The 17,478-nt window shown below is 46.1% G+C and overlaps 1 protein-coding gene across 1 annotated transcript in view; it reads left to right on the forward strand.

Annotated features, from left to right (window-relative positions):
* Positions 1–6,071: 6,071 nt before the first annotated feature.
* Positions 6,072–17,478, forward strand: part of LOC140420914 (sodium- and chloride-dependent neutral and basic amino acid transporter B(0+)-like) — a 59,099-nt gene continuing 47,692 nt past the window's right edge. Inside the window, exon 1 of the mRNA XM_072505061.1 lies at positions 6,072–6,162. Within this exon, the coding sequence (XP_072361162.1) occupies positions 6,120–6,162 (43 nt within the window). The 5' untranslated portion in view covers positions 6,072–6,119. The remainder of the gene's footprint in view (positions 6,163–17,478) is intronic.

Here is a 17,478-nt window from a genome sequence, read left to right on the forward strand (position 1 = left end):
TAAGACACCCCCAGTTGGCCTGGTGCACTCAAGGTGACACTCGTGCAGTCTATCTGCCCCTGGACCTGGCGAGGCGGAGAATCCTGATGCTCAGGTATCTTGTTGGGCTTGATCCATATCAAAGTTGATAGAGTTTTCCGCCTGAGCAAACAGAGCACCTGTCGTATGCACCTGTGGGCAGTTGCCTGCGAGATGCCACACAGGTTCCCGCGTGAGTCCTGGAATGATCCCAAGGCATAAAAGATCAGGGCTGGGGTGACCTTGATGGCCACAGAGAGCGGGTGTCCACCTCATCCACGTGGTGCCACGAGTTCAGGCAGAGTGTCCAGGCATCACGGTCTGATTGGGATGCTAGGCAATGACTCCCGCATGCTACATGGCCCGCCCACCCACGGGAATGCACTTGTGTTGCCAACTCAGCAATAGCCTTTATTCATCCAACCAGAGGCCTCAGCAGTCAGTGGGTGTTATGGGGGGGTTGTGGGGCAGACGGGCAGGGACAAGGGTTGCCCCTGGAACGGGTACATACAATCCAGGGGTTGTCATGGTGGAGCCACGCACGGTTGCCCCCCCCCCCCCCCCCCCCCCCTCCCCTCCCATGGCCCACCCACAGGAATGCACCTGTGTTGCCAACTCAGCAATAGCCTTCAGCTGTACATCTAGAGGCCTCAGTAGTCGGTGGGAGATATGCGTGGTCAGCGAGGCAGACGGGCAGGGACAAGGGTTGCCCCCGGAACAGGTGCACACAATCCAGGGGTTGTCATGATGGAGCCATGTGCGGTTACCCCCCTCCGCTCCCATGGCAGTCCACCCTAGCTGAGAGTGCCCCCCCCCCAGCCGACGGTGCCCACCCCCACCCCAACCATCATCCCCCGCCAAGCATTGAGGCGGCAAGCCCAGGGCACCGGGCTCTCTGCCTGTGAGTAAAGATGGCTATTCTCCTGCTCGGCTCCCCAAAGAAGCCCTGCTGCCAGGGTCACGATTTTAAAAAGGGGTACTAGTCGCCGCCAATGTAATCACTTGCTGGGGAGGTCACTGAATCGTGGGAGCCCGTTGGATATGGGGCGGCTCTCACTAATTATACGGAAATAGGGCTTAAATAGTGACAATTGGTTTCTCACCACGCTGCGGTGGGATCCCTGTTTCGCCGACGGGAGCGGGCCGGTTGCATCGCAAACGGTTTGGCTCCTTCTCGTTTTTGGCCACTCCGCTATTCACCGGCCTCGTTGCCCTTTCTAATAATGATAATCTTTAGTAGTGTCACAAGTAGGCTTACATTAACACTATGGTCGGTGGGGCAGACAGGCAGTGAAGTTACTGTGAAAAGCCCCTAGTCGCCACACTCCAGCGCCTGTTTGGGTACACTGAGAGAGAATTCAGAATGTCCAATTCACCTAACAAGCACGTCTTTCGGGACTTGTGGGAGGAAACCGGAGCACCCGGAAGAAACTCACGCAGACACAGGAAGAATGTGCAGACTCCGCACAGACAGTGGCCCAAGCCAGGAATCGAACCCGGCTCCCTGGCGCTGTGAAGCAAGTGCTAACCATTTTGATACCATGCCGCTCCAGCGCAACGAGGCCGGAGAATCGTGTCCTCGGCTCACAAATGGATGATGATCATGTGACACAGTTGCCTGCATGGGTAGTGGTCATATGACCAGGATACTAGATGGTGAACATGAAACTGAAACTAGGCAAGTTAATTTCTTTACAAGAGGTGTGAGGGGCAGGGGTTTGGGGAGGTGGGGGCGGAGGGGAGAGCAGACAGCAAAATATTAGAAAATGTGAAACCGTCGCGAAGGAGCCCAGAAAGAGGCTGCCCCTGCTAATAAACTCTATCTTGCATTTTATTAGGTTTGGAAAGATGCTGCAACACAAATTTTATATTCCCTGTCGGTGTCCCTGGGGGGCGTAACAGCACTGTCATCCTACAATAAATTCCACAATGACTGTTACTCAGATACCATCGTTGTGGGTATCCTTAATTGTATTACAAGTCTGCTGATTGGATTTGTCATCTTCGCCACCCTTGGACACCTGGCTTTTACTGATCAACTGCCAGTTTCAGAGCTTTCACAGTCAGGTACCTGCAGTATTAAAGTATCTATCTCAACTTTAACAATAATCATAAACAACCAAGATATGCCACCTCAGATTTACCGATATTTAATTCCCTTTGCAACTTTTTTTTCTCATTTTGCTCTCAAAGCACACCAGCTATCTCTGGTTCTCAGAATAATTTACTATACCCCTGTGGTAGTCACCACTAGCGGCATATTATATGTATTACGGCACTGCCCGTATATTAACGGTACAATGGTAAATCCCTGCCTGCTGGCTCCACCCAGCAGACGGCGTATATAAGTGTGTGCTCTCCGATGCTGCAGCCATTCTGGTTCCAGCTACAGGAGGCACAACATCTTGCCCAATAAAGCCTCGATTGTTCCACTATTCTCGTCTTGTGGTAATTGACGGTGCATCAATTTATTGAGCAGGATTTTTTAGACGATGGATCTCCGCATCAAGCCTGATCGCCTGCAGCTGAACCCTCAAGCAGCCAACGCTACATCCATCTTTGACCACTGGCTAGCCTGCTTCGAAAGCTAGAGAGAACAGTCCCCTACTATTGTATTGTCTACAAGTTAGGGGACTGTTCTCTCTAGCCCTTTGGACATTTTAAAATGTTAAAGATATTCAAAGATGTGCAGGCTAGCCGGGTTGGCCAAGCAAAATGGCCCCTTAGTGTCCAAGGATGTACATGTCGGGTGGGGTTGCGGGGGTGGACGTAGGCCTGGGTAGAGTGCTCTTTTGGAGAGTCAGTACAGACTTAATGGGCTGCTAGGCCTTCTTCTGCACTGTCGGGATTTTATGATTCTATAAAGATGCTATCAAGATGGCCGGCAGGTGGCACAGTGGTTAGCACTGCTGCCTCAGCACCCAGGAACCTGGGTTCAATTGCAGCCTTGGGCAACTTTCTGGAGTTTGCACTTTCTCCCCGTGTCTACGTGAGTTTCCTCGGTTTCCTCCCACAGTCCAAAAATGTGTAGGTTAGGTGGATTGGCCATGATAGAATTGCCTTTTAGTGTCCAGGGACTTACAGGTTAGGTGGGGTTACAAGGATAGGGCGGGTAATGGGTCTAGAGAGGGTGCTCTTTCAGAGAGTCAGTGCAGACTTGATGGGCCAAATGGCCTTCTTCTGCAGTGTAGGGAATCCATGATTTTATGCTACAGTAATCCCAATAATTTTGGCTTGAACATAATATATTTACCAAGAGTGTGCCCCTTCGAGCTCAATTTGGATCTCGTGGTCGGATTCACTGATAACGTTCAATAACAGGCAGGGGACTCAGTCCTATTCAGGTGGTGAAATTGAATATGAACTCTTTGGTGTTTGATGGCGGAGCCTAATGGAAGCACTGGGCAGTGGGGCCAGTCTACCAAAATGCTATTATTTTTTGCCTACCACCTTCCATGTCTTGATCATAGCTCCAACGAATCCCACAGTGATTTTCTCTGGGACAAAAACTCCTCTCCCCTCCTCTCCACCAGAACAATCTGAACAAGTTCAGTCAGGTACTGGTTTGGATACATACTGTAATGTGCTCTCTGCTGGAAGGGGAATGTATAATGTTTTATCAGCCATGGTAAAATTACATAGTTCATATTTCTTAGCTATCATGTATACTCCTACCACTATGACAAGAACTTATGCATGTATGTACCCATCAAGTTTAATATAGAAACATACTTGAAGACACTTCTCAGAAATGTAAGGAAAAATGGATGCCATCATGGAATGGGTGTGGTTTTGTTGTTGACTAGATTGAATTAGATTGGATGCGCAGGATCTGAACTAGACTAGATCTTGATCAAACTGAAGTTAGCTGCCTTTTCTTGTATTGGTAATGTTTACGTAGATGTGCCATGGTCAAAATTGTCTCAGTGACTGAATATTGGAATGGTTCATGTAAGTTGGTCTCGGTTCGTATAATGCACTTCATAAATCTTTGAAAACAGCTTTTGCGGCTTAAAATAATTGATAAATGGATGTCGGAGTACAAAAGGAAAGGGCACTAAACTAAATCTTAAAACAAAATTCTGATTAGACTTTGACTTGATTACTTCTTCCATTGCCTACAGGTCTGGGTTAATTAGTCAGTCTCGGAGCTCTGCCAAGCATTCATAATGAGACCACCTGGCAACTGTATCAACATATGAAGTTTGGGGCAGCACGGTAGTGCAGTGGGTTAGCCCTGCAGTCTCACAGCGCCGTGGTCCCAGGTTCGTACCTGGCTCTGGGTCACTGTCCGTGTGGAGTTTGCACATTCTCCCTGTATTTGCTTGGGTTTCGCCCCCACAACCCAAAGATGTGCAAGGTAGGTGGATTGGCCACGCTAAATTGCCCCTTAATGGGAAAGAAAAATGAATTGGGCACTCTAAATTTATTTAAAAAAAACATCTGCAGTTTGAACAGATGACCAGGCATCTATTTTTTGCGGAATGCCTCATTATGAATGTTTGGTTTTGCACAATTAGTGCAGCAGGTGTCTATTTACACAGCTGATGGGGAGAAATTGCAAACATGTTTGACTGATTTATGATTTTTTAATTAGGTATTCTTTCTCTGTGTTTTTTCAATGCCTGTTTGTTTGTTTTTGGACTTGATTAAGAGGTGTTAAGAGGATTAATGCTTTATTCATTATTATGATGAATGGCTGTCTGATTGACACTTTTACGAGATGGAGAGTGCAGCGTTTTTTTCCAAAAGGAGATATTTAAAGTCTGTTTGCTTATTTTTTAGTTGGATAAAATAAATTATTGCAAAGACTTGTTAATACAAATAAATAGCTTGTTTGTTCTGTACATAGTGGAAAAGTTGGTATGAAGGATGTATGGGGGCTACCAAGAGAGGGTGAGGGTGATGAAAGTGGTATGGAAGGGGAATAGGGTATGGAGAAGGCATGAGGGGCAAGTAGAGAGTTTGGAAATATGAGCAGGCGTAGAGGTGATAGATGAGTATGAGAGGGCTTGGGGAATATGAAGGGGAACGAAGAGAGCAAGCAGGATACAAGAGAGTAGTGGCAAGATCCTAGACCTGTCAAGAGCTTCCTGACTGTTCAACAGGCTTCTCAAAAGGTTTACAGGCTGACATACTTGGAATTCTCATAGGCTTCCAAATCTCATCTGTCACAATGAAAATAGCATGGGTGGCGAAATTCAAATTTCCCCTAGGCCTTTCCAATAACAACCCTGATATCCTGGGGAGGAAGGTTTTGTGATATGACACGCTTCCCAACTTGGCGAAGGTGGCCTGGGTTGAGAATAGAAGGCTATATTTCAAATTCTGTCCCTGAGGACCCTCATTTTACTACTTTCTGACTAAATTCTGGGAAGATGCAAGGAGGGGAAAATCTGACCCCCTTCTCTTAAGCTACTTTGGACGTGGAATTCAAAATAACGATGACATTTAGAATTTCGGCATGTCCCTTTTCTATTTGCATTGATTTTTTTTAGATCCCATACTTAAGTGTCACTCTTAATGTTCAATGGCAGTTTTTATGCCACAAACAAAAGTAGAAATATTTTGAAGGGGGTATTTTTCATTCCATTCAGCAATGAATGTTTCCAGTAGACATTGGGTTAGATATTAACGGTGGCCATAGCACAGATGAGCAGTGAGGCTGGGCACCTTGCCTATTACCATGGATAGGAGGTTGCTGCTTCTTTTGATGGCTGGATCCTCCTGACCATGCTGCGAGTTAGCACTCCTGCTTCCCCTGGTCTCCCTGGAACATCCTGGAGCCGTGATTTGCACGTGCATGGAAGTGCCTGGCTGATTCTGATGCCAGCCATTGGTTCCCTGGCAGAAGGTCCCAGAAAACATAATGGCAGAAAGGGACACAGCAGTTAGTGGTCTGTAACCTAGGCCAACATCCACTACCACCCCATTACTGCTGGCTTAGGCAATATATAAATTGAGCCTATGACATTCATCATTGTTATTAACAGCACATCAATGTTATGCACTCTCTAGGTTTAGGATTGATTTTCCTCACATACCCAGAAGCCCTTCTTCATCTTCCAATTTCCCCTCTCTGGTCTGTTGTATTTTACCTCATGGTTATCACAATGGCATTAACCAGCCAATTTGCAATTGTAGGTAAGTGTCATATCTGTTCATATTTACCAAGATCTAGTTAAGTGACTGTTTCATGCATTTTGGGGGAATTGTTTCTTCATAACATGTATGTGAGCCAGGTCTGTGCCATTCCAAGTAGTAACAGGGAGAGTAGTATTCTCTGTTATTATACAATTGCACCAACCATCGTAAGAAGTCATATATTATCAGCTGGAGATCTTGAAATCACCTGTTTGCTTACTATTGGTTTTCTAAATATTAAAAGGCTTCAGAAATCAGAGCACAAAGGGACTTGGGAGTCATAGTTCAGGATTATCATGCAGGTTGAGTTGGCAGTTAGGAAGGCAAAAGCAGTGTTAGCATTCATGTCAAGAGAGCTAGAATACAAGAGCAGGGATATACTGTTGAGGCTGTATAAGGCTCTGGTCAGACCACATTTAGAATATTGTGAGCAGTTTTGGGCCCGCATCTAAGGAAGGATGTGCTAGACCCATTGTGGGTCCAGAGGAGGTTCACAAGAATGAACCCCGGAATGAAGGACTTATCCTATGAGGAGCGGTTGAGGACTCTGGGTCTCTACCCGATGGAGTTTAGAAGGATAAGAGGGGATCTCATTGAAACTTATAGAATACTGAGAGGTCTAGACTAGAAAGAGTGAATGTAGAGAGGATGTTTCCACTAGTAGGAGAAACTAGAACCCAAGGACACAGCCTCAGACTGCAGGGATGGCACTTTAAAGCAGAAATGAGGGGAAATTTCTTCTCATTGCTGCAGAAGGCTGTGGAGGCCAGGTTCAGGGAGTGTCTTTAAGTCAGAGATAGATAGGTTCTTGATTAATAAAGGGACCAGGGGTTATGGGGAGAAGGCAGCAGACTGGGGATGAGAAATATATCAGCCATGATTGAATGGCAGAGCAGACTCGATGGCCGAATAGTCTAATTCTGTTCCTATGTCTTATGATCTTATGGTTATGTTGGTCATCAAACATAATCCCCACGAGGAAAACAATTGCCCCCAATCTGATCAAATTAGGGCACTATTATCCGTCTGTACATTGTTACCAATGCTTGAGGCTGGATTTTCATTTTGGCCATAGGAGATGTGAGTCGGCCCATTTCTTGATGCTGGAAAACCAACCTGTCAGCTGTGCCCAAACACACCATCTAGTTGTCTCTTAGCGACATGGATAGGCAGAGGATTTGGGTTTTCTTACTCCCGAGGCAGCATCAGAGGAGTCCGGGACTATAGAGCTGAGTGGGTTAGAAGGTTGGAACAGCTCTCCAATAAAAGTTTCTGCTCCCCGGCCCCGCCAACCCTCACCTCCATCCAAACTCCCATGCCCCTTCGCTCCCCACCCAACATCATGCTCCCTCATATCTCCCATATTCCCGCTGCCCCCTTCAGGTTTGCCATATATCAGCCATAGCTACTCACTCAATATCCACGATGGGTAGATCTCAAGTCATATGGTTTTGCAATGGACACTAAAAAAACTTCTAACCATGTAATAGAGCTGACATTCAAACACACTTCATACTGTTATAAACACGTATTCAAAAATATCTCTCAAAAGAAAATAAATTCTTTCTGTTGGTCAATCCTTGTGTTGCCCTATTATGTATTTTCTTGTGTTCCCTTTTCTTCTCATGTACTTAATGGTCTGTTGAGCTGCTCGCAGAAAAATACTTTTCACTGTACCTCGGTACACGTGACAATAAACAAATCCAATCCAAACCAATCCAATCTGTTGTAGAAAAAACAAAAATCTATCCAGACACCATACCAAAGACATATAACCCTTTATTAATCTCTTAAAATTGTCAAATCAAACGATACACACATACCCCTTCTGAGATAAGTGGTTCTGTAGCTTTTGAAATTCAGTCAAGCATTCATAATGCCCCAGATATAAAACAAACTATCATGAATGCAAAGGAGGGCAGCACGGTGGGGCAGTGGTAGCACTGCGGTCTCACGGTGCCGAGGTCCCAGGTTCGATCCCGGCTCTGGGTCACTGTCCATATGGAGTTTGCACATTCTTCCCGTGTTTGCGTGGGTTTCGCCCCCACAACCCAAAGATGTGCAAGGTAGGTGGATTGAACACGCTAAATTGCCCCTTAATTGGAAAAAATGAATTGGATACTCTAAACTTATTTTTAAAAAATAAATGCAAAGGAGTCTATTGAAACTGCACAAGCAGGTGGCCATTTTCTTTTTCCAAGATACACCAAATCCCCTGCCCATCAAGCAACCTAGAAGCATCTGTCAACTTTTTTCTCTCAAAAGTAAAGCTGGGTAAGTTATCTTTACAATTTAAAGGGGCCCTGGATATTGAAATCACATTAGAATCATTAAATTGCAGTGTTTTATTCAGTTTTTGAATAATAGTAGCATCTTCACAAATGGGAAAAGTACTCTAATGCATCTTACGACTGCTGGTCATTATACAACAGTTATATTTTAAATTCCCTCATTTGCTTCAAGATGAAATGGAACAGTGGAGAGGAGCATGTAACCTCACACCAAGTATGCTCAGAGACAAGCCCATGTGATCTGGCTTTGCAATGGGGACAGGGGCCAAGCTGAAGCTTATTGAAAGTAAGGTGCTAAATTTAACACCTGGACACAAAAAAGAAGACAGCTGTTAACATAGAACATAGAACATAGAACATAGAAAATACAGTGCTCTTGCTGCTTACAGACTTGTGGACCCTCAGAGGCTTCGACCAGGGAACATTAGGGGAGAAGACCGAAAGCAGATGTTGCTATGCCTGGCAGGAGAAAAAGACCACTTTTGGGTTCATCATCAAGTCGCGTGCTGGTGATGATGGAATGCCTGTTAGAGGAAATAATGATTGTGGAGAGTTCAAAACCAAGGTATTGCCAAGATGTTACTTCACTGATGAAAATCCACTCAGATGATTGAATGAAGGGGATTTTGTTTAGAAGGACACTGGAGGGATCATTCGGATGTGGCAGGGAGTTGGGAATCTGTTAAAATACTGGGAGAAGCTGAACCATGAGGCTGCATATCTGCTGAGAATGTGCATTAGCATAAAAATGTGGCATAGGGTTTTCAGTTGTGTTAAGGATCCTCTGTTTCCCAGTAGCGCTCACGCCCGCAGATTTCCCGACGGGTGCCCACAATGAGAAACCCCATTGGCTGGCTGCCGGGATGGAGAATCCCGCTGCAGGCAAGGGCATGCCACACCAGAAAACGGGTATGGTGGGACGGTGAATCCGCCTGTGGTTTCTGTAGGTTAGTGTATCAGTTGTCCAATATACAACATTTACTTGATATTGATTTTGGTTTGTTATTTACAATAAAAGTTTTAAAATGTGAAGTCTTGTGTGATTCATTTGCATTGGTTATCGGGCAGTTCATATGTCTTTTTAAAAGTTAACAGTCTCAGTTAGAATGCTAACAATCTCAACATTTACACAATGTGGGCCAATGTATTAGTCAACTTTGGCGGCATGTGGCACAGTGGTTAGCACTGGGACTGCGGGGCCAAGGACCCAGGCTCGAATCCCGGTCCTGGGTCACTATCTGTGTGGAGTTTGCACATTCTCCCCATGTCTGCGTGCGTTTCACCCCTCCAACCCAAAGATGTGCAGGTTAGGTTGATTGGCCACGCTAAATTGCCCCTTAACTGGAAAAAAAATAATTGGGTACTCTAAATTTATTTTAACAAAAGTAATAGTCAATTTCCCTTTGCAAGACAAGGCCCTATGATCAACCAATGCAGAAAAAAAATGCATTTAACTTATAATACAGCATCTTGATAATCTAATAATTTGAAGCTGCCAAGCCATTTAACACTGTCAGAATGTTCTTGACACCTCAGCAGCCTTCTCCCAAGGTTCATAAACTCCCTTCCTTCTGGATTTTCTGACATCTACAAAAACCCTCCTGACTTGAAAATGCTGGGAGATAGGGAATACACATTTCCCGTGGGCCTTAAAATGATGAACCCGACATCAGTTGATATGCATGCAAGGTGGCAACCCAAGTGGTTCCCAGTCTGTGAGGCGACTATATGGAAATAATCTAGGATCAGGATGCCCCATCCATGGGGGGGGAGAATGGGGACGAAAATGCAACCCTTTATCTTGCATTTTTGGAGCTGCTGAAGGCAATTGATGGACTCACAAGCTACACATTGTCTTACTTCCAAAAGACAGGATTAGACCATTCGGATTCTCGAATCTGCTCCATCATTCAGTCAGGTATTTGGCAAGCTGAACCTTAACTCCATTTATCTCACTTTTGTCGTATGTATTAGGGGTAATACGGTACACCAGGAATGCCGAGCAGCTATTGGAGGACAGATGCTGGATCCCGATTGGATCCTCCACCTACTGGGCTCCACCCAGATAGGAGGGATATAAGAACCTGGGTAATCCCCGCAGCTGCATTCTGTGAGTGAGCTGCTGGGGAACATGTCTGAACAAGTCTGCTCAATAAAGCCTCGATTGAAGTTCTTTACGTCTCGCCTCGTGTGTGATCGATGGTGCTACAACTTTGATATATATTCATTCATACTCTTGGCTGATAAAAAACAATCACCAAGACTGCTCACTTCCACCCATATTCCATCACTTGACTCTGCCCTGCCCCAGTTCATTTGCAGCTAAAACCCTCACCCATGCTTTTTTCAGTATCTCTACATTTTATAGTTCCAATGCATCCCTGGCCAACCTATTATTCTAGATAAACTTGTGCTCACCCAAAATCCTGCTGCTCATGTCCAAATTTGCACCAAATCCTGTTGCACCCTCACTCTGCTGCTCGCTGATCCAGATTGGCTCCCAGTTAAGTCATGCCATGAAGTCTTCATCTCCCAGCACAAACCCATTTTCATGGTCACCAATTCCTATAACCACTATCTGAGGCTGTGGCAAGCAGGTTTCAGCCTCATGCTGGTAATGTTCTTGTCGAATGGCCTAATTTATGTTACAAGAACACCTGTAGCTAAAGCTACAAACAATTTATTAACATTAACTGTCAATAAACTATACACAAAACAACAGATGAATAACTGTATGATCATGCACAAGCAACTCTCTCATCCAGCCCTCCAGTCAGTCTGAGGTCCTCTGACTTTCACTTATATACTAGTAGGCCTCCTAGTGGTCAGTCGGTGAATTACAACACAACCATGATATCACCGCAATAGTAGAGTGTGACCCTCGGCTAACCCTCCATTGCATGACATGAAGACTGTCACCTCAATAACATCGTCCATCTCTGTCTCTGCCTCAGCTGTTCTTAGTTGCCTCCAGCCTCAATTATGTTGCGTCTTGGTGTTCAGGGTCTCGATGGATTTTTTAGGTTTAATTGTGACCCCAAGAAAGGTACTTCGGACTGTAGTTCATGAAACCATTAGTATTTATTTACAGCTCTATGTGCAGCTCAGTAACTGTACACAAGCTTTCACTTCTTCCCTCCAGATATCTGTTACTTAGCCATGCGACATTGCAGCAGAGTTACATCAACATCAGGTGCTTCTGATGTTAACCTTTTAGTTTATATCTCCGATCAAGTCTTTATACAACTATTATGCATCTTTCTACATCTCCCCGCCAAAGTCTCAGACTTCGCAGGGTTAGCCTCTGCCATGCCTTGTCCAATCCCTGTGACCCTGTTTTGACGTAATTTTGAAGTTGAGGACTATCTGCACTCATACTTCATTCAATTGGATATCTGCAGATCTTTGTCTTGTTACTTGCCTCCATCCGGATCTGAACAGTAAGCGTAATTTTCTGTCAGATTCCTTGGTATAGATATCAATGTTTTCACCTCATTTTTATATTTCCTTGATCTATTTCAATTCTATAAGATCGTACCTCTGGACCTCCTGTTATTTTGCTATCTTTCATTGTGTCTTGTATCCACACTCTCTCTTTGGGCTATGGCAGTTTTAAGACCCACGCTGTGTGCCTGAATTTGCATTTATGAGCTTGATTGCTTCTTTGCTGCTCCTCACACTTTTTAACTCTCTTTTGATCATCTGAGGTAATGTAAAGTTGTAGTTGTATCTTTAGACTAACAGTACAAAAGGAATAGGATTGCAGAAGCATGTGGATATTATGCAAGATTAACAGAGATTTATTGAATAGGTCTCCATTGTGCAAGATTTGGCACTAGACTCCCTAAAGGCCCGCGAAGTAGCTGCTAATGTCACGTGACTCGGGTTTTAAAGAGACATTGCACACAATAACGCCAACCCACATATATAACAGCAATATTTGTTGTAGCGCTGGAAGTTTTGTTCACAGCCATATTCGGTCAACAATCCTGATGGCGAGGACCTGTTTTTAAGTGGTGAGGTTCTGTAGTTGAGAAGGGCTAAGTTAATATCTTTGTTCTTTTTCATCAATTCTGAGATTGTTTGAACTCTTTTTTAAAAAAAATCTTTTTATTGGCTTTCCTCATATTTATAAAGTTGTTACTTATATACATTACATTTTTCTTGCCCGCGCTAATTTGTTTTATTTTACAGAGAGGTTTGTTTTGTCCTTCATTTGGCTAACTGTACGTATTTTGCTGCCCTCTGGAATGGCCTATGATATCCTCCCTTCCTCTTCCCTTCCCCCCATTGGTTTCAGCACCCTTCCTCTTCTCTTGTGGTTTCCCCATTTTTCTCTTCCCCCCTCCCCAGGTTGCGCAGTCCTTTGGTTCTTCATTTGTTTTTTTTCCCCTGGCTTACTCCTCATTGCTGGCCTCGAACAGGTTTTGAAACAGGCCGACGAACTGCCCTCAAGTATCCAGGAAGCCTTCCTCTGACTCTCGGATGGCGTAGTTAATCTTCTCCAGGGGGAGACATTCCGAGAGGTCAGCGAGCCAGTTTGCAGCTTTGGGTGGTGCTGCCGATCGCCAGCCGAGCAGGATTCTCCAGAATCGGACCAGAACCTGAATGAGCAGGTTCTTCCCAGAGGTGGAGGACAAATGTGTGCGGTGCCACAGGAGCCCAGCCAACCACACCCACATGTTTTGGGCTTGCCCCAAGCTTGCTGGGTTCTGGACAGCCTTCTCCGAGGCAATGTCCAAAGTTGTGGGGGTGAAGCCATGCCCAATAGTGGCAATCTTCGGGGTATCGGAGCAGCCAGAGCTACACATGGGGAAGGGGGCCAATGCCCTTGCTTTCACTTCCCTAATCGCATGCCGGATTGTTTGAACTCTTCTTGCTGCTTCTCCACTCACGTGAGGATATCTAGGAAAACTAGTCAAATATATGAAACCATATTCTGGCTCATTGCCTGGGAGTGAAGATGGCTACTTACCTCCTCGGGTTCCTGCAGCAGCCATTCCTCCAGCTTCAGGTTTTCAAAAATGAGTACTGATCGGTGCCCACATGACTACTTTCTGGGAAGGGGGTTTGATCATGGGGGAACCTTCAGTGTCAATCTTACTGGACCTTTTAACTGAATAGACGGTGGCAACAATGTGATGTTTTAAGCAACTTTACTTCATCAGATAAGACTGAAACACCTGGTCCTGTGTCTAATTTAAACTTTGTGGGGTGGCCATCTACTTCAGGTTTAATGCTCCTGTAATTATTTTATTTAATTTATCCTAGGAAGGTTATTTTTTAAATTTCTGTGGCCCTTCAATTTCTGCCTTTGGTTTGGGCTTGCTATTTCATCTTTTTTCTTGTGAGCTACTTGTGTTTTAGAACGGTAGACAATTTTAGAATGTCCAAGCATTTCAGTTATGGCTTTCTGCTCCACCTGAGTATTCTTCCTGCTTGTGCAGGATTTTCCTGCCACGTTGGGAGCATTTCACAATTGTAGTTGGTGCAATTTTCATCTATTTTACGAGCTTCTGCTTTAATGCTCTTTCTCTTTTCTGTCCAACTTACTGATTGGCCTCACTCATTCATTTTTTCAGGAGCATCACTTTCTCCACAAACAACCACTGTTTTTGCTTCCTCAGCTCCATCTGCCACATGGTTTGTATAGCCTTAGTAAGAATTAGGTTTTCTCTCATTTGCAAGAGATCTGTTGTTTGGGGAGGTGGGAGAATGGGATCGTTGTTGTTGATAAGGGGACTGACATTGTATTTGTTACCGTTTACTGTTTGTTGGTGGGGTGTAAATTCTGAAGAAACTGTGAAAATGGAGAATAAAAATATTTTTTAAAATATTTTTTTTAAAAAAGAGCTTTATCCAGGAGCCCAACTATTGTATGATGATGAATCAATTCACCCCTCAACATTCCTTAAATGTATTTTCTTTTAATTTTCTTTTCTTTTCGTGCACTAAATGATCTGTTTGAGCTGCTCGCAGAAAAATACTTCTTACTCTACCTCAGTACAAGTGGCAATAAACAAATCCAAATCTTCTGTGAGCCTGTATAGATCCTTGGTGAACAAATCCATGCTTTGACCTGGTCTTTGTTTTCACTTGTGAAATTGTGCCCATTCTATAATTAATCTTTTAGCAAATGCTGAATTACGAACTTGCATGCCTGGAGAATGCAATCGTTTAAGAGTCCGAAGCGTCACCGACTCCCTGTCTTGCTATGACATCATCGGTAATAACACCACTTGCATCGAGTAAACTATTAGCCTGCTCCTTTTGTTTCTTTTTGCACAAATGTGACATATTTTGATGCCTGGAAAATCTCTTTCTCCAGCTGTTTGAGTGTTGAGCATGTTGCAAGCTTTCAGCACTTCGGAATTGTCCTGGCTGTGGTCATGTAGACTTGATGATTGTCTTGAGCTCTGGATCTGTTATTGCTTCAGTAGCTTTACTTGTAGATTCTGGTCTGTGTTGTCTGGACTTCATGTCTGTGCCTTAGCTTGCATCTGCTGGACCAGCAATGTGCCAAGTTTTTCCTATATCCTTTTTCCAAGGATTTGAAGGGATGTTGGGTCTGTGGGGCGTCATTCTCCGACCCCCCGCCGGGTAGGAGAATGGCCGTTGGCCGCCGTGAATCCCGCCCCCGCAGAAGTCTCCGGTACCGGAGATTGGGCGGGGGCGGGAATCGGGCCGCGCCGGTTGGCGGGACCCCCCGCTGGATTCTCCGGCCCGAATGGGCCAAAGTCCCGCCCAGAAATTGCCTGTCCCGCCAGCGTAAATCAAAGCTGGTATTTACCGGCGGGACAAGGCGGCGTGGGCGGGCTCCGGGGTCCTGGGGAGGGCGCGGGGCGATCTGACCCCGGGGGGTGCCCCCACAGTGGCCTGGCCCGCGATCGGGGCCCACCGATCTGCGGGCGGGCCTGTGCCGTGGGGGCACTCTTTCCCTTCCGCCTCCACTACGGCCTCCACCATGGCGGAGGCGGAAGAGACTCTCCCCACTGCGCATGCGCGGGAAACTGACAGCGGCCACTGATGTTCCCGCGCATGCGCCGGGAAACTGTCAGCGGCCGCTGACTCTCCCGCGCATGCGCCACATTTCCGCGCCAGCTGGCGGGGCAACAAACGCCATTTCCGCCAGCTGGCGGGGCGGAAATCCCTCCGGCGTCGGCCTAACCCCTCAATGTTGGGGCTAGGCCGCCAAAGATGCGGAGCATTCCGCACCTTTGGGCCGGCGCGATGCCCGTCTGATTGGGGCCGTGTTTGGCGCCAGTCGGCGGACATCGCGCCGTTGGGGGAGAATTTCGCCTCTTGTCTACACCTGGAGGTTTTATGGGTCTTCTGCTCACTGTCCATGTCTCCATGTTGGGGGTCTGGATGGGGTTCTTTAGGGTTTAACTGTTTCCCTGCAAAAGCTACACAAGATTGTACTAAAACCAGTATTATTTATTTATTTTTTAAAAATATTTTTATTCTCCATTTTCACATTTTCTTCAGAATTTACACCCCACCAACAAACAGTAAACGGTAACAAATACAATGTCAGTCACCTTATCAACAACAACGATCCCATTCTCCCACCTCCCCAAACAACAGCCCACCTGACAATATAAGCATCAAATAACACAAACCCTCCCAAGGTGGGAAAAAAAAGGAAAAAAGAAAAAGGAATCAGGAATCGCCTATGGTCACCATTGACATATACAGTCAAACCCCCCCCCCCCCCCGCCCCCCCCTAATATTCAATGTCATCCAATCCCTGAAAGAGTACCATGAATGACACCCATGACTTGTAGACACTGCCCCCCCTCCCCCCTCCCAGACTCTTCCCCTCCACCTCCTCTTGTAAACTCCTCCCCCCAACCTCGGTTCTTTCCCCCAACTTTTTACCCTGGCTAGACTCACCGGAACCTGTTCTACCAGGCTCCGATGGCTGCAGCCCCTTCCCCCACCTCACTCCCGTTCACTGGTCAGCTTAAATCGGCCAGCGTGGAGGCCCCCGCCCAGGTCTCCTTCCTCCTTGCCCGGTCCCAGGAAAATCAAGAAATACCCTTTTCATAGACTTTTTCATAGAATTTACAGTGCAGAAGGAGGCCATTCGGCCCATTGAGTCTGCAACGGCTCTTGGAAAGAGCACCCTACCCAAGGTCCACACCTCCACCCAATCCCCATAACCCAGTAACCCCACCCAACAATAAGGGCAATTTTGGACACTAAGGGCAATTTATCATGGCCAATCCACCTAACCTGCACATCTTTGGACTGTGGGAGGAAACCGGAGCACCCGGAGGAAACCCACGAACACACGGGGAGGATGTGCAGACTCCGCACAGACAGTGACCCAAGCCGGAATCGAACCTGGGACCCTGGAGCTGTGAAGCAATTGTGCTATCCACAAGGCTACCGTGCTGCCCTTTAGCACACAACCCCCGCATACACGCCCAAGCCCCAAAGAACCATCATTGCAAATGAAAGTCCCATCCCTTCCCTTGTCCAAATATATACAGCGTCAACTCATTTAGTACATACACCAACACACAGTGAAAAAATAAAGTTATATGAGGCTACATCAGTACACGACCAATTCTCAATTCTGCCACAGTCCTTCTGCCTTCGCAAACTCCTCCGCTGTTTCCACCATCCCAAAATAAAAGTCCTTGGATTTGTAGGTCACCCTCAACTTAGCTGGATATACTATGCCACACTGCACCTTGCTGATGGACAGTGCCTTCTTCACCCGGCTGAAGGCAGCCCGTCTCCTCGCCAGCTCCACCGTAAAGTCCTGGTATATACGTATACCAGCTCCAGCCCACTGCACCTCCCGCTTCTGCTTTGCCCAGCACAGGACTGTCTCCTTCACGCTATACGGAAACAAAATGTTACTACTCTTCGCGGCTCACTCGCCTTTCGTATTGGCCTCCACGACCGATGAGCCCGATCCAGTTCATATCAGGAGGGATCGTCCCCCTCCCCCAATAGCTTCGCCAACATCGTGGCAAAATACTCCGTCGGCCTCGGGCCTTCCACCCCTTCG

The sequence above is a fragment of the Scyliorhinus torazame genome, chromosome 5, assembly GCF_047496885.1.
Source record: "Scyliorhinus torazame isolate Kashiwa2021f chromosome 5, sScyTor2.1, whole genome shotgun sequence".
In the NCBI taxonomy this organism is placed as follows: domain Eukaryota; kingdom Metazoa; phylum Chordata; class Chondrichthyes; order Carcharhiniformes; family Scyliorhinidae; genus Scyliorhinus; species Scyliorhinus torazame.